General features: G+C 45.2%; 1 protein-coding gene across 3 annotated transcripts in view; it reads right to left on the bottom strand.

Annotated features, from left to right (window-relative positions):
• Positions 1-20,564, bottom strand: part of Rxrg (retinoid X receptor gamma) — a 167,222-nt gene that overhangs the window by 33,222 nt on the left and 113,436 nt on the right. For 2 of the 3 annotated variants that reach the window (XM_010633921.3, XM_010633924.3), the window contains exon 1: positions 7,803-8,237. The exons of the other annotated variant lie outside the window; for it this stretch is intronic. In XM_010633921.3, coding sequence (XP_010632223.1) covers positions 7,803-7,851 — 49 coding nt within the window. In that variant the 5' untranslated portion in view covers positions 7,852-8,237. Of the gene's footprint in view, positions 1-7,802; positions 8,238-20,564 lie in introns of those variants that run through there. 3 annotated transcript variants of the gene reach the window in all.

Here is a 20,564-nt window from a genome sequence, read left to right as displayed (position 1 = left end):
TCCTCCACTTCCCCCTCCCTGCCCCCATTCTTTCCATCTCCTTCTACCCCCGCCCCCTCCCCTAAAATCTGTAATGATGGAGGTAGTGAAAAGCAGGGAAAGATTGATAATCAGCCTCATTATTACCAGCATTATATATAATTATAGCAAAACCTCACTCATTCGGATCAACTGAGAGAAAAATCAGTCTAAATTCGTGACAAGTTGGCAGATTACTTTTAAATTACAATTTTATTACTTCTAAGTAACGCACGTGAATAGTTTGTGTTTCAAATACCACAAGCTAATGGTTACTAAGTGGGGATTTTATAAAACCTGCTTTAAAAGGCTCTTTTGTAATTAACACCCCGTTAATATGCTAATGATGCTTCCACTATGCTTTTTAAATTGCTTGAAAACAGATGTATCTTAAATAGGCTCAACACTTCTCTTACCATTTTATTTGCTTAACAAACCTTTTTCCTTTATTTTTTTTGTGAATGAACAAACAAACTAGTTTATGCTATGACCAACTTAATCACTAATCCAAGTTAATTTTGTCATAAATTAATAAAACTTTATTGTTTCTGTTTAGAAACCTAGGACTTGAAGAAACATCTCATTTTCTTTGAAAACCTGAGCCAGGGTGGTGGCTCAGGCCTGTAATCCCAGCTACTAGGGAAGTTGAGGCAGAAAGATCACAAGTTCAAGGCCAGTTTGGGCAACTTAGCATAGACCGACCCTACCTCAGTATTTTAAAAGGGCTGAAGTTGTAGCTCGGTAGTTAGGACACTAGCCTAGCATGAACAGGCCATAGGTTCAGTTCCCAGTACTGCAAAAAGATAAAGAAGTAATTCTAGACAAGTTGAGAGATTTCCTTGGGGCCACGTGGAAGAAAATACCAGGTCCAAGCTTATTCCATCCCTTCTATAATACCTTACATTTATAGAACTCTTTGTAAATATATGCTATTATTTTTATGGCATTTACTGGATCAGCCAGTCAGAAAGAAAATTTATTTGGGGGGTGCCAATTACATGGCAGGGTCCCCGCTAAGCCCTGCAGCCAGAGCAGTTTCTCCCGGAGGCCACTATCTGTTTCATTCAAAGCACAGCCTGACTCAGCGAGGTCTGTACTGTAGGAATCGTCCACATTAGACACTTTGGCGTTTAAAGTTCAGAATGACAAAGTGTCCCTTTCGAAAGGCCTGCTGTGAGTTTCTCTAGACCTAGAAATGGAACCTAGCCTCACCCAACTGCTGTCCACCTCTCTGCATGCAATTACCAGCATCTTGCCTGTGCACCACTTTCTCACCCAGAACCAAATTAGAAGCCTGCTGGTACAGATGGATATTTTGCCGTCCCTAACAAATGAGAGGCTCTGGGGGATCCTACTAACAAGGGCGCTGTCTGTCCTGTAAGTCAGTGCCATATCCTGGCACACCGTGTACCCACTGGTCCACCGTCACACATGCCAACGGGTGTCAGACACCTGCGGAGAGCACCACCAGCTCACTCCTCTTCCTGAAATCTGTGAATGCCAGTTCTGTCCACACCAGGTCTTGAGTCCATGACCCCTGTCTCTTCTTGTCTCTCTGAATTTCTTGTTTGGGTACGTTTTCCCCAGCCTGTAAGTACAGACTGACTTCTTTCTAAAGACTGCAGTCATCCTAAAAATACAGTGAAGCACATTCCTGGAGCAATATTAGCACTGGGTAATAGTACATTATCTGTTGTTGAGTTCCAAAAACCTAAATTTTTTGGATCTAGCCACGTAAACTCAACTTCAAGAAAAAAAATTCCAAAATAATTAACCCCCAAATGCTCTGAAGGCTTCAGAGCTGGTCGTTAGTTTGCACCCACGCCTTCAGGGCAGGGTATGGGTCTCTGGGTCAGGCGTCCTGCACAGCTCTTGACCAGCCAGTCCCCCCTGTCAATCTAGGATATTTCTACTCTCTTCTCTAACTGCTGCTCTGGGGAAAACACAGGTGCTACAAGCACCAAACCCTTCAGGAAACAGCATCCACTAGTGATCACTGAGATGAAAAGGAGGGACACAGGAGATAGTCACAGAAATGAAACTCGGGCAATCAGCTGAAGAGAAAACACTCTCCAAATAAATATAGATTCGGTACTTTCTTTGCCGTTCTTCTGACTTCTTGAAAATTCGTTTTGAATTAAAGATCATAGGATTCTACATTTTTAAAGTTTGGATATTAAGTCTGGAATCCCATCAGAAGTTTGAGATACTCTTTCCTGGAAACTCCTGATGCCCCCCCCACCCCCCCATTTAGTTACAGTAGGTGAGAAAAAAGAAAGGGACCCTAAGATCAAGGGGTCAGCAGTCCCAGGTCACGGCTCCTTGTGAGTGCCTGCCCTGGAATGATTTGTTAACATGTGTTTTTTTTTTAGCAGAATCCCTTTTGTATTCATGTCACACTGTCAACACTGCCTGAGGTTCAGGACGACGCTTTAGACTGGGCACACCTCTTCTAAGAAAGATGTATATACAAAAGTCTACCTGAATTTAATACCAGTCACCAAATTTTCTATGAAAAAAGAAAGTTTTATTGTATGTTTACAATTTTCCAGACTTTTCAAAATGTAATCCTTACACTGTAAAACATTAGCCTTCACCCCACACAGCTGGTAATGTTGGGCTGTTTTACCTCTACAAGTTGGGTGGCTCCGAAGGGCCGGAGGAAACCCAGTTTGAAGACCACAGACAGCCACTGGCCCTGGGAAGCCACAACCGCCTTGCAGAGGTATCTTCCTCTCAATGGTCAGACCAGATGATCCACCGGCCTCTCTGACTAGTTTTGAGAATTCAAACCTCTGAGACCAAGAAGCCAGAGGAAGAATGGTTCAAAGCCAAAATGTTGGGAACCACTGCTAAGGGAAGAGCAATCAGAGGTGGTAATAAAAGAACCCCAGAATGACCTCCTGGGGCTGGCAAACTTAGAACACAGCCACATCATGGGCAATAGCTTTGCATTGCCTGTGGCGCTTTCCCACTACAACAGTGCAAGCAGTGTCACAGAGACCCATGGCTGGCAAAGACTAAAATGTTTATTGTCTGGTCCTTTAGAGATGAAAATTCACCAACCCCTGCCCCAGGATGGAAGATTGGATTTCACATATTAAAATGAAAAAGTCCAATCCACCTGGAAAAAACTTTTAACCTTTGTTTAGCCCTCTGCTCTTCTCCTAATCTTTTTATTCATTTGCAGCAATTATGCATATCCAAAGGAAAGAAAAAGTACTATGATCCATAAGTAAGCTGTAAAAAACACAGGGGAAAAATTCAACAGCTGAGTTGCTCTTATGCATAACCTAGCTACGTGAGGCTGACCTGGGTCTCGACCCCAGCCCACCCTTCCTCCACCCCTGGGGAGGAGAAGTTACTAAGCACAGCCACCCTGGTACACCAGGCCTGGACTTGGATCCTGGCTCTGCTCCTTACAGCTCCTCACCAGGTAGGTGGCCTTGCTGTCTCCCTGTGGCTCCACTTTCCTGTGGGTAAAATAGGGAGGAGGGTGACAAAAATAGTATCTTACCCACCAGGGTCCTTGAGAATATTAAATGAGACAGTGCGTGTAATGCCCTGGGAAGAGTGCTTAGTGCACAGTAGGTGCCTAATAAATGTTAACTGCTATTTTCACTCTTTTGTGAGGATCACTGAGCCAGGACTGAGTCGATCTCATAAGAGCCACCCAAACCCAGGCAGGCTAGAAAGCAGAGTCTGTTCCCTGGGCCTCTGTGTCCTCTATTTTCTATAAAGGAGAAAATACCAGCTTCCCAAAGACCAGCCCCAGGCTGGTGGCTAAGCTTTCTGCAGACCCAGAAGTTACATAATGAGGTTAAGAAAAAGGTGGAGCGTTTACTTTACTCCTTGCACAATTTCTTCTCTCCGCTGCCATTTAGCTTCCTATCTCTTGGTACGATTGTAAATGTTTCAGAAAATAGTTTATACTACATATGTTCCTTCCTAAATCTCATAAACAGTTATTCCTTCCTACATAAACTCTAACCACTCACACCCACGGGAAGGTTCCAATTAGCCACCCACACATCTGCAGAGGGAAAAAATGTGCTCCACACTGACACACACGTGTACACACAGAGACACACGCCCAGCCACGCCAGCCTCCACTGTGGCTGTGCTCAGTGAAAGGGGTGTGTTCAGGGCCAGTGGAAGAGGATGCTTGCACATCAGTAGGTCCCCAAGGATCCAGTAATTCTTCAGAGGTCACTGCTGCCCCCAAATAGCTCCTAAGCCATCTTATGTTTTATTCCTCAATGGCCAGGCCACCGTGTCCTCAAACTGCAGTCGGTGCAGAGGCGGGACTGCTGAGATCAGCTTGGAGTCCAGATGCCAGCCCCCCCCACACACACCAAGGTGCACACTGCTGTCCCTAACTGCAGAGCAACTGTGTGACCCCCCAGAAGCCTCGAGAGGCAGCCCAGCAGGGGGTAAAGCTTGGAGCCAAACTGCCCAAGTTCAAATCTGAGAACGTAGTCAAGGTCCCGTCCACCTTGGTGCCTTCATCTGCTTCCCCTAAAGGAGCACAGAGAGGGCGGTCCTGTGCCCTCTGCTGTGGTTCTGAGGATTAGGCGAGCTGACACCGGCAGGGTGCTCACGACTGACCAAAGGTGGTGTTCCCGGTGCAGGACACTCGTTATGTGTCACCCCTCCTCCCCATGAAGATTACTGCACAATTGGGTGGAGGATTACAGGCTTTGTCCTGCCATCTTCTGAGAGGCAGCCACTGTCTCATCTTAGGAACATAAATCTCTTACTGAGCAGCTGCCAAACCAGGACGTGGCTGAGAAGAAGCGAAGTGTTCTCTCAGCATCACAGGGCATGGATGAGGCCACTGCAGCCCAGGTAGTGGCCAGCGGACCAGTCTCTTACCGGCTGATTAGACGGTGCTCCGGCATCTCATGAGCACGGCCCCAGCACAGACCCCGGTGCTACTTCCCAAGGGTGCCTGACTTCCCTGGAGACTCTCACACAAATCACAGGAGCTCATGAACCCTCGGGGGGCACGAAGAGGGCAGGGGTCACCACCACATCATTTGGTGAGTGCTGCAAGATGGGCTGCGCTGGGGCAGAGGCTGTGAGAGGCTGCAGGTGACATCCATGCCAATCCTCAGGGTTCCCTGGGCCTGAGCAGGTCTTCCCTCCCTCCTTGACCCCCTTGCCAGCCAGCACTGCCAAGTTCTCAGACAGCCCAGCCTGCAGGTGGGGGCAGAGGTCTTCGCCTGGGCTTTTAGGCTTCCTCTTAGCTGGCCCATGCAAATAAAGTGGAAAACATCTCCAGAACCAAACAAAATAATTGCTCTCCTCCCTCAGGAATGACAAGAAGTCGAGTCAGAGGAGGCATTCATACGACCTCGCTGACCCTCTTTCCTCCTGTTCCCCTGTCATTTCCCACTGTTTTCTTCATGGCTACACCATTCATTGCTTTCTTCTCTCTGAAACCAAATTACATGAAATACTACAATTCTGAAAATCTAAGTCAACAAAATATATGGGTCTTTGTGAATTTGGTTGTATTTTTTTCCAAATTCCTATTTTATTATTCTATAGAAATGTCTTTTTAAATTAATCCACATTTTAAAATTAATCTGCAACATATGTTAATAACTGAGTGTAATGGGGGAGTGAATAAATTAGCTTGTATTAGGTACCAAATGCATGGACAACACTACAATAGCTGTTTTCTCATGTGTTAGCTCATTTAATCCTCACAAAAGTTGAAGGATGTTATTATAAGTCTCATTTTACAGATGAGCATGCCAGGGTCCAGAAAGGTTCCGCAGCTTGCCTCAGGTCACAAAGCTAATAAGTAGAAAACCGGGAGCCGAGTCCATCAGCCCCCCTTCTCCCTCTCCCCCACCCCCTTACAATGTCAGGCCAAAGCAGTGCCGTCGTAAGTCTGAGTCTTTGAGTCAGGGGCTTTCTAGAGGCTCTCTACCTCCACCACACTGGCCTTGGGCCAGTCCCTGCCTTCCTATAGCCCTCAATTTACACATCTATGAAATGAGAAGCCTAAGATTCTCTTTCCATGCTAAGATTTCATGATTCCAGCAGGCAGCCTGCAGGAAATTTTAGACTAGTCTTTCTTTTTTTCCACACTTCGCTTTAGCTTTCTTCCCAAATCTTTCTACTTTTGACCCTTTTATTCACCCCAATTATCTCAGAGGGTTTCCTTGGCATTAATGAAGCCATCATCTCAAAGACCGCAGGGGGTCCCATGAATCTGCCTTAGAATAAGCACGTTCCGCAAACAGCTGAACTCACATGTGAAGGAAAAAAGCAGTTTTCAACTCAGAATGGGACTGAGATGGCCCAAACTACAACCTGGGATGTCCAGGTCGCGGCACTGGTTACCACTTGCACGTGGTCATCAGGCCAGCCCAACATTCCCTCTGGGACATCTCCAGGCCCCTCACCTCTCGGCCCAGGCAGCACCCTGCTCACGTCTCTGATATTGCACGTATCACACAGCAGAGTACGCCACATCAGCAAGCACGTCCAAGTCTGGAAGGCGCGGCCTGTCTCATTCATAGTTGTATTTCTGGGGCCCGATACCAGGGTTGGCTCACAAAACTACCCAACACACCCTGAATGAATGAGCGCACCCCTGCCTTGTGCCTGCAGGGCAGGGAGCAGGCACCAGCACCCTACACAGTCCACCAAACGTGGAGGAGGGCTCTGCCCAGCAAAGTAGGCAAACTTCATACCGAAGTCTGCAAATGAATCGGCTATATGTCCACAGAGGCGGTCAGGAGAGCAGGGGCTTTTCGAGTCTCAAGACCTTATACAAATATCTGCTTTGTCCTGCCTGCCAGGACCCATAGTGAGAATCTCTCCCTTTGGCGTTATAGACCATGAGCTATGTGCCACCATCTGACATGCAAGAAGCCAGCTGGTCAGCTGTTGGTTGCATTTGCTTGGACTGGGTGGCTGTGCTGCTTCAGCCCCTGAATTGAAGGACCCCAGGGACAGATATTCCCAGGCATGAAGGAGCCTATGGACCCAGTCTCCGGGAGCTCCCTCGAAGTGACCAGCTGCCCTGCCTGGCTTGGGAACCTGAATGTTCTTTGCCAGTTCCCGCTTAGAAGCACCCAGACCCTCCCCACTCCAGCCCCCAGAAATGGACCCCCAGAGTGGAATCTCTGGCAGGGACCCTTGCAGTGGAATTGGGGGTAGCAGCAGGGGAGGAGAGAAGAGGCTATTAGCAAATCAAAAGGGAAGAAAACAGGAAGGAAAGCAGGGTGGCAAATTAAAGGGCTATGTTTTCTTTTTGAAAATCCAATTATAGAGAAATCTGCTTTTAAGTAAAAACAATCATGCCCTTGTTACAAAGTATTTCGGGGACTTTTAACATCAGACAAAACCTTCTTAATCACATTTTTCTCTGTTACAAATTAGCTAATAGATACATCTCCCTAATTTCCTTTTCACTCTTCCACTTTTCACACCCACACAAACATGTGGGGTTATAACAATGCTCTTATTCCAGCTTTGTCTCAGTCAGACATGCTCTCCAGCATGCTGGCTTGGGCTCTCTCCTTAGAATATCCGCAGACCCTCATTCTGAGAGGCGAACATCATCCCCTCCCCTCCGGACCCTGTTCTCTCTCTCAGGCACGCACGCACACGCACTCACACTGACAAACGCTACACACAACAGATCTGCATACAAACACGGACGCTGTCCTTCCGAGCCAGCGCTGACCCAGTTGTCCCTCTGCCCTGATGTCCTGTCTGCCTCTCCAGACAGGTTCACACAGGGCAGCCCGTGTGACACTCACCGCCAAAGCCTGTGGGAAACTTCATGAAGTGAGAATAATTTCCATACATGTTTACTCTTCAGTTCATACTCCTCTCTCATGCGTCTTCTGAATATTCCGGCCTCTCCCAGCTCCTAGGCACAGCCTGGCTTTCTTCAACTTGGGCTAACAAGAGCGGTCATTGCTTCCTTGCAGCCCCGGGAGCACAGGCTGGGCCAGCCCTCTGGGATTAGTCAGGAATCTGCCGCCAGATCGGGGAGTCCACATAGTGCGTGGAGCCGGCGGTGCAGCAGCAGCTGGTGCCTGTCAGTAATCACGCATAATGCTGCTGCCGCCACCACTACTCTTGCCACCGCCGTCACTGCTGCTTGCTGCTTGAGATCCTGTTGCTACTTTGATTAACTCAGGGCTGGGCTGCTGCGTGTGACTCTTCCAGCTCCCAGCTGGTCCCCAGAGGTCCCTGCCGGGTGGGGTGGCATGGATCTATTATCTGGGAGCCAATCGATGTCTGACCGCCCCAGTAGGTCAGGAGACAGGGAGGTGGCAGGAGAGGGAAGACAACTGAGGTGCCTTTTCCTTGACTGGCACTCCCCCAAATCGGTGGGCTTTTATTAAAATGCATTTTCATACTCCAGTTCCTCTCTGCCCAATGCAGTAGGTATTTGATCTGTGAAACAGGGTGGGTAGGGTAGGGGCCAAGAGAGAACACAGCCCTTTCATTGTACAAAATTAGAAAAGCGTGAGTTGATGGATAACTGAAATAAGGCAGATTTGGGGTGGCCCCTCCTGCTTTGGTGGCCAGGAGCATTTGTCTGTGTTCTAACAATGGAAACTTGAGGACAGTAGTTAGGAGCCAGAGCTCACTCAGCTCACTCCAGAACCTACCCGTAGGGAAGAGGTGTCGCCTGGCCAGTCTCGCTGGAGGGATGCATTCACGGAGATACCACTGTCACATGCCCCCAGCTCAATGACCAGCACTGGGTCCTCACTGACAGAGACTCCCTTGGGTGTAGCTAACCCACTGACCACAGAGCCTCTGCCTCCTTGTCATGGGAATCCGTCCTACAGCTTTCCCAACAAGGCACTGCTAGCCTACCCCTCAACACCGCCAGCAATGGGGAGCTGAGAGCTATCCCATTCCATCCCCAGATATCTGAGTTATTTTTTTAATTGAGCTGAAACATGCCTCTTTCCCTTACAGCTTCTAGTTCCGGGATCTAGACTGCTCCCTGGAGCCACACAAGAGAAGCCTGTGGAGTCTATCACAGTGGGATCCTCTGCAAATCTCTGATGATCTGCTGTGGCCATAGCCACACTTTCTCTGGCATTCCTGGCCCTTTTGGTCTGTCCATATATCAAATCTATTCACAACCTGTCCTTTTGCTAATAATGTACTCCAGTTTACAGACTCTCCTGGTGGGGACAGGGGACAGCCAGACTTGGATACAATACTCCACATCAGGCCCAAGTCTTTCTCTCAAGGCGCATGTGTTCATGGGGTGATGGGCGTGCTGTCAGCAGCTACCCGGGACCAGTCCATGGGATGAGCTCTGAGGGCTGCATCATTACTGGTACAACACAGGATAGACCTAGTCTGAGAGGGCAGCCAGCCAGGGTTCCATAGAACCAAATTAGTCTTTAATGCTAAAAGAACCCAGGACAAAATCTAAGACTAAAAAGCAGAGGCAGGATCAGAGTCAGGCTGACAAAGAAGAAGGCCAAGGTGGGGACCAGAGCAAGAGGATATCAAGAAGCAGGAAGAAAGACTGCTTCAGGGAGAAACTCGGGAAACTGGTTGCTGGGTCTGGAGCATTAGTATAGAGCTGGGTGGATGTCAGTGAGGCAGAATCCTGGGGACCACTTGTCCACTCACATCAGCAGCATCTGAGCAGCCCCACATTAATTCATGTAGAACTAACTTGATAAAGCCCTCCTGGCTCCTAAGTTATGTTCTTTTTATACACACTCTTCATCCCATTCTTTGGCTAGTGGTTGGAGGCCTGCATGCAGCGTCTGCCTATATTCCTCTGAAATGAAAACCTCTTGGATTCTTCCATCATCCCAGATTTTTTTGGTATCCTGTTTCTATGGTACAGTATATTTTTTATTCCTATCTCTACTTCATGACTTCTGAAAATATGGGGAAACTGCTTTCTGTATCTTATCCAACTCATTGATAAAAATGTTGAAAATAATATACCAAATACATCATCTTATATCATCTCCCTTGAAAGTGCATTCATTTGATATCTTGTTAGTCACGTGGTTTGGAAAGACTAGATGTATAAAGTACCAACTCAGAAGCCAGCCTTGCTGAGTACAAATTCCTGGTCCATGGCTTATTTAGCTTCCAGTTTGTAGAGGATCTTAGCATTGTACAATGAATCAATTTTATCATCACACACTCTAGATCCAGCCACTTCTGAAAAAGCCCCACCTATAACTGTATGAGGCTTTGGGGGGGACATCTAAACACAAGCCATAACATACCCCAAAGAATCATGCATGTCCTTTTATGCAAAAGGCATTTAGTCTATCTCTAAGAGTTGTCAAAGTCTTAACAGTTTTTTAACATTGTTGAAAAGTCTAAGTCTGAAGTCTCCTCTGAGATTTAAGGCAAACTCTTGTCTGCAACTCTCTGTACAAATGAAAAGAAAGTCAAACACTTTCAACATTTAATGGCACAAGATAGACATTTCTATTTTAAAAGTTACAAACAGGGGAATAGCAAGGAATGGGAACAAAGCAAGACCAGAATCAGCAGGGCAAACATTAAATCCTACAGTTCCACTTCTAGAATCCTCAGTAATCTGTGGCAAGTTGTGAACTCCAAAGGGCTTGGGTGTCTCCTCCCCTATGATACTTCTGGTGGTTGTAGTTCTCATGGCTTTTTGGTGGTGACAAAGGACTGGCTTTTTTCATTCCTTGTAGCTTTCCTTGGACCATCCATGTTCCTGGCTTCTCTAACTTTTTGAGGAATCCACGGCACCTTTGGCTTTATACTCACAGCTTCATATACCACCTGGCCTCCCACACCTTCTTCTGAAATCTGGGTGGAAACCTTCCTAACCACACAACTCACATTTTGTGTACACCTAAAACCAGCACTATATGGATGATACCAAGGTCTGCTGCCAGCTAGAGCAGTAGCCAGGCTTCTTTCTCTCCTGGCTGTAGGGGTTCAGTGCCCATGAACTAAACATTACGGAACATTTTTAGGCCACCACCATTCTGTGACATGGTGCTTTGGGACTCTTGTCTCAAAGCACAGGTTTTCACTTTTGCAATTTTGATGCCACAAAGGGTAGAGTCCTGCTGCTTCCTGTGATGTCCTCAGGCCATCTTTTCCATTGTCCTCTTCCTTCTCAGCAATTAAGATCTCCTCTACTCTATCTTTGCAGTCCACAGCTTTACTGGTACTTCCTTTCTGGCCAAAGTCAAACATTTTAAACCATTGTGCTCGGTTCTTTGCTCTTGATTTACAACATAGATCTGGCTAAAAATCCTCAACAGTAGCCACTCCACCACCTCAACATTACACTGTCTTGAAATTTCTTCTGCCAGATTAATTAATCTGCCACCCTTAATCTCAGTCTTAGGCAAAGTCTCTGGACACAAGCAAAATATAGATAAGCCTTCTGCTAAGGTATAACACACATTTTCTGCCAGTGCACTCTTTCCCAGCACAAACCTCCTGAGCCTAGTCTTTACTGGCAGAATTTCTATCAGCATTCTGGTCTTCTGAACTCTGACCAGAATCTCCCATCAAGTACAGCCTCAGGCATTCAGCTCTACTTCTTCAGCTTGCAACTCCAAACCTTTTTTAGCTCTTCCCCTTCTCACAAACCAGCTCCAAAGTCTCCTAAACCACATGGTCAGATACAGTTACAACAATGACCCCACTTCTGGTGCCAGATTCTGTCATAGTTACTTTTCTGGTTGCTGAGACAAAACACCCCACACCCAAAGTTAAAGAAGAAAAGGTTTATCTAGCTCAGTTTGTAGAGACTTCTGTCTGTAATTGGCTGGCTCCAAGGTAGGGTGGTATCACAGAGGAGAAACAGTTCATGGCAGGCAGAAGGTATCAAAGCAACAAAGGACAACCACAGCTCTTTCTCTTATGTCTTATCTAGGGTACTTAGGGCAGGTAGCTCTCACATCCTTAATCTTAGCACTGCTCTATGAATTTAATTTTAGCATCACACACTCCAGATCCAGCCATCTCTGAAAAAAGCCCCACCTATGACCACATGAGGCTTTGAGGAGACATCTAAACATGAGTCATAACAGTAAAGTACATTATTGACTTCCAGAATGAAACCAAATTTCTTAACTCAGGTTAGAAAGTCCTCACCACACGTCTCAATCTACCCTTTGAGCCCTACAGTGAGAAAAGTGCTCTCGCCCAAGGTTCAGGGTCCTTACATCTCTGTCACTCTGCAGCCATCTGACTTTGGGCAAGTTCATTGATTCTGGAAAACATACCCATGCTGCGTACCTTACTGGGGCTTTGGGTTTTGCTTTTGTTTTGTGGATTATGAATGATAAGAATTAAATATGTGTTCATTTTTATACTGCAAAATTCAATACAGTTTCTTTGTGAAGCAAACACAAAGGACAATGGTGTCTTTTTTTTCTTTCCTCCCTTTCTCTGATAGCTTCTTCTGGTCCGGCTGTTTCACCTCCTGTGGGAGGACTGCATGTTCCTTCCAACTTCTGGCCTGTTATTGATATTTATTTATCTTTTCCTATCTGTAGCATTCTTACCTATCTTTCAAGTTTCAGCTCAGTTTCTACCATCACCATGTTTATCTGCAAAGATCTCCCTCTAGCCTAAGACTGACAAAACTCCTTGTCCGAAATGTTCAATTGATACTTTTCACGTATGGCCGTGTGACACCCCAGTGCTGGAGAGCTAAATGGTTATTGTCCTTCCTTGGAATATGTTTCGTCTTCAGAACATGGCAGTTAGCTCTCTAAAGATGACAACAGTGCGTTCCTGTAGGTCTTCCCCCATATAAATGCTAACAGATATTTAATAAATATTTTTGTACCAAAATGCTTACCATGCTTATGCCAGATATGTGTGTGTGTATATAGATGTATGTATGTATATGAATATATGCACCTCAACATATTTTCCTTGTGATACTTTTCATCCCAGAACAAACCAAACTTTGCCCAAAGTTTGTGACAATGAGTAATAAAAATTATAGGAAATATTTAAATTTTTTTCAAAAAACTTATTACCATAAAAGACACATTGCCAACAATGATGGGGTAAGTGTGTTTGAAGCAGCAGGGGATATTTTGAGTATTTTGATGGGGAATTAATAACAACTTATCTTTTACTGTAATACAGTTTTAAAATTTAAACATTCACCATATCTTTGGATCATACTTCATTGATTAAACATTTATGGTAATTTCTGTCAAATAAAAACTTTTCCCTCTGTCCTCACCCACCTTATTCACTAGATCTTGTGTCATTTCTGGCTCTTCCCCAAAGTCAAAATGACCATGAAAAGTAAAATGTTTTGAACTGATTCAGGACACTGAGCAGCCATGACAGCACAACTAAAGACACTCACACAAGAAGACTTCCAGAACTGCTTCAGAAAGTGGCAGAAGGCCGGGTGTGGTGGTGCACGCCTATAATCCCAGCACTCGGGAGGCTGAGGCAGGATTGCTGTGAGTTTGAGACCAGCCTAGGCTACATAGTGAGTTCCAGGTCAGTCTCAACTACATAGTGAGACCCTGTCTCAAAAAAAAAAAGAAAGTGGCAGAAATGATGGGATAAGTGTGTTTGAAGTGAAGAAGAATATATTTGGGGGAGAGGGTGTAAGTGACCATATGTCTTTCACTGTAATAACATCTTTAAAATTTAAATATTCACCATTATCTTTTGATCACACCTGAATATGAGTGTGACTTTTCTCCTTAGTCCACAGTTTTTGCTGGGTACCACTGTGTCTTGTATAAAATTATTACTGATATAATAATAACACTATCCTAGCTAACCTAAGCCCTTTCTAGGCAATCCACTGACTTCAGTCAGTCCAGGGTCTCCAACTGTTACTGAATTCTCATTAGGATGTCAAGTGAATGACCAAATGGTCAGTGTTCAGAGTAGGAATTAGCTAATTCATTCATAAGAATTCTAGGCTTACTGCTTGTCAAAGTTAATTACCTAGGCCTCTCAAATAACATGTTCAGCTTTGATGAAAGACCTTTGAAGAATGTCTTTAAGTAAATGAAAAGGGCATGTGTTTTCACTAGTATGTTTTACATTAACTCAGCCAGTAATATCTTATATTCACCCTGTTAATCAAAGGGTATAGCTTTACCTCTGCTTTTCAAATTTTGACCAATTGTGATGTAAGATAATATGTTGCAGCAAACACAAATGAAAAACAAAAACCATTTGTTTAACAGTTGCCAATAAACATTCGGTGTAGAATTTAAATGCCAATATCTCCACACTGATGCTACAAATATTTTTGTTTTTGTATTACTTCACCTATAAAACAGTACAAGTTTCAATGTGTTGCATTAATAAAGGTGATATTATCTGAATTTTGTAAAGGAGAACTTTAACCCCAAATCTGTGATGTCAAGGAAGAAAAGATAGTTATTTCGACAAATTGGATTTGGGATGTGACTTCACAAAGATACTGCATAGAGCTTAGGTAGTCTGATGGAGCAGATGGATATTAATAATCACAGATACATGTATGACAGAAATGGGCAAGAAGAAAGAAAAAAGAAATGGGTATAAAACCACCAGGCAACCCAGCTCTGACTCCTAGCCAATGTACCTTTCGCCAGTCTGTGATCCTTGTCTCATTAAATGTGTTTCCATTATGTTTGGGGAGTTTCTGTTTGTTTGTTTGGGGTTTTTTTGCTATTACTCATTCACTCCTTCATGTTCATCCATCGCTTACTGAGAGGTGATTATCTGTCAATCAGTGTAGATACACTAAATGAAAAGATGGGTGTAGCTCCTGACTTCATGGAATTTATGCAGTCTAATGGAGGAGATGGATATGAAGTAGTCACAGACCGTGTATCATTATAAACCATGATAAAATGGTATGAAAGACAATATTTGGATGAGATGAGCAACTAGCAGGAGAATCTAATTCAAACTGAAAGGTCAAGCTGGGTGTGGTGGCGCACGCCTGTAATCCCAGCCCTTGGGAAGCTGAGGCAGGAGGATCGCTGTGAGTTCGAGACCAGCCTGGGCTACAGAGTGAGTTCTAGGTCAGTCTCAACTACATAGTGAGACCCTGTCTCAAAAAAAATTTTTAAAAAATGAAAGGTCAGAGCAGACTTTTTTGAGACAGCAGCAGTTATGCTCAGATATAAAGAATGAATAGGATTCAACCTGTAGTAAAAGGCAGAAAGGTGGGGTAGGATGTACCAGGCAGAGGGAACGACAGGTGTAGTAGCTGCGAGGAAGGAAGAAACTCAGGGCAGCCAAGAGATTGGGGAATGAAAATGTTGGGGTCTCCCACGTCAGATGGTCTGAACTTCCAGTTCCAGAGTTCTGTTGCCCCACCTGTGATTCTGTGTTGGACGTACCATATCAACTGTGCTCTGAACTGCTAGAAAAACTTTGTCCCTATTCACATGCTGGTCAAACACAGGATGCCCCATTTTCCGATGCCACTGCCCCAGTAACCCACCTCCATGTGTGGGTTCATCGTGCTCCTCAGCTCAGAAGAGTCTTCCCCTCCGTCTGCTCTCACCTCTCTCGCAAGGTCATTTTCATGGGATTTTAAGGCAACCCTCTAGTCGAACTACTTTCTTTCTTTCTTAGACTGCCCTCGTCTGTGACTGAGACCGTATCACTGGACATGTTCTTCCATGTGTCACTACCATGAATGCATCTGAAAAACCTTCCTAACCTGATGAAAGACTCTAGATACCTGGAAGCTAAGTCTGTGTCATTTTTTCGTATCTCCTAAAACCTCTACAACAGGCTCTAACTCAAAGTAGAATCCCGTAAATACAGGATAGATGATGCGTGAATGAAGAAAGGTCAGTTGAATATGCTGAGATCTGATGTCAACTCCAGGGTGCTGGCCGTTAGCAAGTGAGTGTGCCTGCTTCTCAGTTTCAACGGATGTTAGCAGCCTGACTTTCATCTTATAGAATCGAACTCATGGGTGGCCAGGCTCCATACTCATGTCAGCGCAGGAGTTCAGTCTGGGTAGCTGAGATCTTCTGAGGACAGACGTGAGGTCTCCAAAGCAGACAGTAGTGATGAGCTTCAAGTTGGAAATCTATCCTCAAAAACAGGACCATTTTCATACAGCTTAATGTGTCCAAAGACACAAACTACACCGACAAGGTGATACCTGTGGCTTTGGAACCAACTATAATTTTGAATCACAGTGAATCTGTCCAGTCCTGGATGAAACCAGATGAATGAATAGTTTGCCTGTAAGGAACTAGGTGGTAAACTTGTCTTGACATTGGAATTACTCTTTAGAAAGCTAAAAGTAATTAGTGATCTTCATGCTCACCTCCACAGATTATCTGATTGGTCTGGGGTAGAGATCTGGGTTTTAAAACCATTAAGAACCCCAGGTGACCCTACTGAGCAGCTGAGATGGGATGTAAGGAAAGGAAATCTCCTTACAGCAAGAGGCTAAGAAAAAGAGAAATAGCTTCCCAAGGTAATTCCAAGGAGTAAATATCCTCCTGCTTTGCCCGTCTGCTAAGACACACAATGAGGCCTTAGGAACCCAACAAGTTCTTGCCGAACAGGAGATGTGGTTGGCTCTGCCATCTGCTGTGTAGACTTAGCACATACTGATTTATAGTTTGCTGGCACTGTGTCCTCAACCTGCCATGCTCCCACCCCTGTAAAAATCTTATTTATTAAAGGCCAGTTCCTCTATCAAATCTTCCTTTACAAATAGTTAATACTTCCACTGCTCTCCCCAAAATGATTAATTCTTTCTTGCAGCACTAATTTAATTTCCCTTTGAATCATAACTGGTTAAACGGGAACTTTCTTCTTGAGTACCAGAACAATTTCCTATTCATCTTTATGTGATTAAAGATTCTAGCACTTTGCTTTATACACAGAAAGTGCTTGATAAATGTCCATTGAATGGATGCTGAGATAATACACAGGACAAACTTTATCCTTGCTGTTACAGAGCTACAAGTTATGGATTTAAGGGTGACTTATAACTATCCTGAATGAAATAACATTGGCATAAAATCATCAAGGTAGAAGGAACAGTTGCAGAAATGCAGCCATTTCTTGGTTCTCAGCCATAGGATGATCACAAAACCCTCCCTGTCATAAACAACTCAACCACAGCTGCAGTACACATGGGAGCTCTCAGGATGTGGAACAACTGTGATCATGCTGAGCAAAGAGTGGAGCTGAGACCAGGGGAAAACATCTGGTCCCCTCCGGAGAGGAGCCAGCAGTGCAAACATGGAGCAATCTAATCCAGCCCAGGTCCAGATCCAAAGAGCCCCAGCCAGAGAGGTGGATGTCAGCATCAGAGTCAGGGAAGCCTGTTCAAGTGTCTGAGACGGAAGAGGAAATTGAGAAGTGCAGTTCTGCCCCTGATCAGGCCACTGGCACTTTAGGCTCTATCGAACAGCCCGTACTGAACTGCTTTGTGCTGGTGACTGGCCACGTGTATGTACATATTCAGATGCAGTTGGGGAGGCTACAAACCCATCACACACAAGCAAAGCAGTCTATTTTCAGATCCCACTTACTCCTTCGGGGAGAGGCTCTAAATATACCATCCAGTGACTACAGGAGGTAGATTATCATTGCTGCCTGCTGAGAAGGTGGGGCAGACAGGGATGTCAGAAACTTCACCATTAACCTTGAAGTCCCTACCACTTACAGAGCTATATTTACATGAGCAGCACAAATATCAGTTTATTGGACTTGGTTTTCACTTCAGAGCTCCTGCAAATGAGCCTTGTATGACAGTAAAAGCCACTATGTTGCTCTCTCTGAAGACTTGCTGAGCAAAGTTTGTAGTTGTCATAAGGTAGGTCTTAGGAAAAACTCTGTTCTGCGTTATTTAGATCATACACTCACAATGATATAAACAATAGCAATGAAATTTCCCATGGGTATAAACCTTCATAGTTTACAACATGCTATTGTAACCCATGCATAAATAAGTATGAAATAGTACTAAAAGCAAAACTTAAGAAGGCTGTAGTCAGAAAGGACGCTAGATGTTAGAACATGAGACTGTATCTTGATTTTCTCTGTAGCAACGAAGGCCTTTTGAGGTAGTTTTCAGCTGAGATATGGTTTTCTTATTGCCGAAAGCCAAACACTGGATAATCCCTCTGTACCCACATGTATTTTGAAGCAGCTAATCCCATAAGACCAGAAGTTATTTAGTTTTGCAAGGAACTGAAGGAGGACTGCACTACCTACATTCAGATAACTCTGCCCAGAAACAAAAATGAGGAAAAATAGCTGTAGGTAGAGAGGTAGTTGCTTGAGACAAGCAAAGAAGGTCTTAAAGTCGGAATGTTCAGAGTTTGAAAAGGCTCTGTATTTCGTGTATTCAATTGCCCTCAGAAGAGGGACTCCATGCTGTTTAGCTGGGATACTGAAGAGGCATAACAACATTCCTGAGAAATAAAGAAAAGTGAGAGATCTGACACCTCCCTGCAGCAGAGTTGAACCCTCTGCATCAGAACTACCTGGAAGCTTGTTAAACACAGAGACTTCTGGGTCTTGCATTCACTCTCTGAATCAGAAACTGAGGCTGGAGGGTGCTGGGACGTGGTGACTGCTGCGGGCATGTGCTGGGACATGCTCACTCTTCAGAGCATGGTGTCTGCAGAAGGTCAAATCTTAATCGTGGGTACTGTGTTGTGCATATCATGTCAGAAATAATCCATTTTTCCTCCGGAGAGCTGGCATTAATGCCACTTCATGTGGCATCCTGAAGTTGCTGTCCTTAACGAGTGGAGTCCAGATTAGAAACCAATTGTTTTTATTTCAAATTCTGTGCTCTTTCCACTCTTCCCTGCTTCACCTTGGGTGGGCATCCTTGCACTGTCACACCCCTGTCTCTGGTTCTTGTCAGATGAAGGCTTTGGATAATGGTTTGAGGGTGGAGGTGAGGTGAGAGTGGCCTGCAGCTACAGGTCTTGGGCAGACTGAGTTGGGAGAGCCTCAGCCCGACCAGAGTGGCCCCTGCAGTCTCCAGGTGAGAGGAGCAGAGGCTTGGAATGTTGCAGAGCAGAGGGGGCAGAAGTAGAAGCAACTCCTGATGTGATGGCAGGCAGAGAGGAAGGCTTTTCTGACTGCCTGTGACCTCACCCACGAGCAGCTGTTAAGGATACTACGCTATTTCTGAAATGGCCCAAATATCAGTGACTCTCATGTGGGATTTCAGACATAGCAGGAGGCTGGCATTTAGGAGCCAGATATTTAGGGACCAGAGCCTTTCTGATGCCAGAGCAAAGCCTGCGTGTGAGGCAGATACTGCGCCACATGCCAGAGGCCACTTGGTCCCACACTGATTTTAGTCCAGATCTTGGCAGGCTTCAGCCATGAAGGGCTGTGAAAAGAGTGGTATAGTCAGAGAAGACTTCCCTTGAACACCCTGGCAGTGAAAAAGGCCTCCAAGGATCTCAGGCCATCAAAAGCAAAAGCAGGGGCCGGGGATTTAGCTCAGTGGTTTGGTGGCCTGCCTTGCAAGCGCAAGGACCCGAGTTCGATCCCCAGAACCAAAAAAAAAAAAAAAAAAAAAAAAAAAAAAAAAAAAAAAAAAAAAAAAAAAAAAAAAAAAAAAAAAAAGCAAAAGCAACAAGGGAGGAGATTCAATGAATCCCACAAGTACTTCTTGAACCTCCATTGTCCCCCAGCAATCTGAGGAACAGAGATGTGCCCTCCACACTTCCGGGAGGGGTCACTCATGCCTGGCAACTAAGAAAAGTAGTGCTAAAAATAAGTCACCCCTGTTCCCACTGGAGCTTGGGCAGAGGACTGGATTAAAACTTCCATTTATTGATCAGTTCGCCAGTGGCAGACAGGAAGACAGTTTGAGGGAGTAGAAGAGGATGACGGGGAGGGCAGCTGCCACCCTCCCCGTCCACCCTGACACATCAATCCTCCTAATGCGCAGCTCGGACACAGCCCCTCAGACCAAACGCTTTTAATGGCTTCCAGCTGCCCGCAGAGGCTTCTACACTGGGTCCATTCTCCATGACCTCTGGCTTCCATCTGAGCACATTCTCATCTCCAGCAAGCAGGCCAGCACACTCTTTCCTAAGCACACCTTACATGTTTCTTAATCTCTGCTTTTGCTCAAACTGGTTCCTCTTCCTGAACTCCCTCTTCCCCATCAGCTGAATCCTAGCTCCTCCCTCTCAGGGCGTCCTAAATGCCATCTCCTCCTGGTTCTCCTCGGACAGAAGTTCCTGTCCAGCGCTTTCCCTTGTCTTCTCCATAGGTGCCTCTGCATGTCTGCTCCTCTGTCTCTCTGTCTCTCCCTGCTCTTGAAACTCCCACCACAGCCCCACTTCCCAGCACTTGTATTTCCATGTCTGATCTGCATCTAGCTTAGCGCTGTGACCCCGGATCTTCTCAGTGTGAAGCAGACCCAGAAATGGACGCCATTTAATCTCCTGCTACTAAAAACCTAACCGTGTGCCTTTTGTATCCACTTTTTAAATTGGTGCTCCTGTTTCACATTGTCAATTATATCATTAGGATCTTACGAGAAAATGAAAAAAAATGGAAATAAAGTGTTTGTAAATGGGGAG

The sequence above is a fragment of the Fukomys damarensis genome, unplaced genomic scaffold (assembly GCF_012274545.1).
Source record: "Fukomys damarensis isolate Sample0158 unplaced genomic scaffold, DMR_v1.0_HiC HiC_scaffold_19, whole genome shotgun sequence".
Lineage (NCBI taxonomy): Eukaryota > Metazoa > Chordata > Mammalia > Rodentia > Bathyergidae > Fukomys > Fukomys damarensis.
Note: the sequence above shows the minus strand (reverse complement) of the source record. Positions and strands in the feature narration are given on the sequence as shown.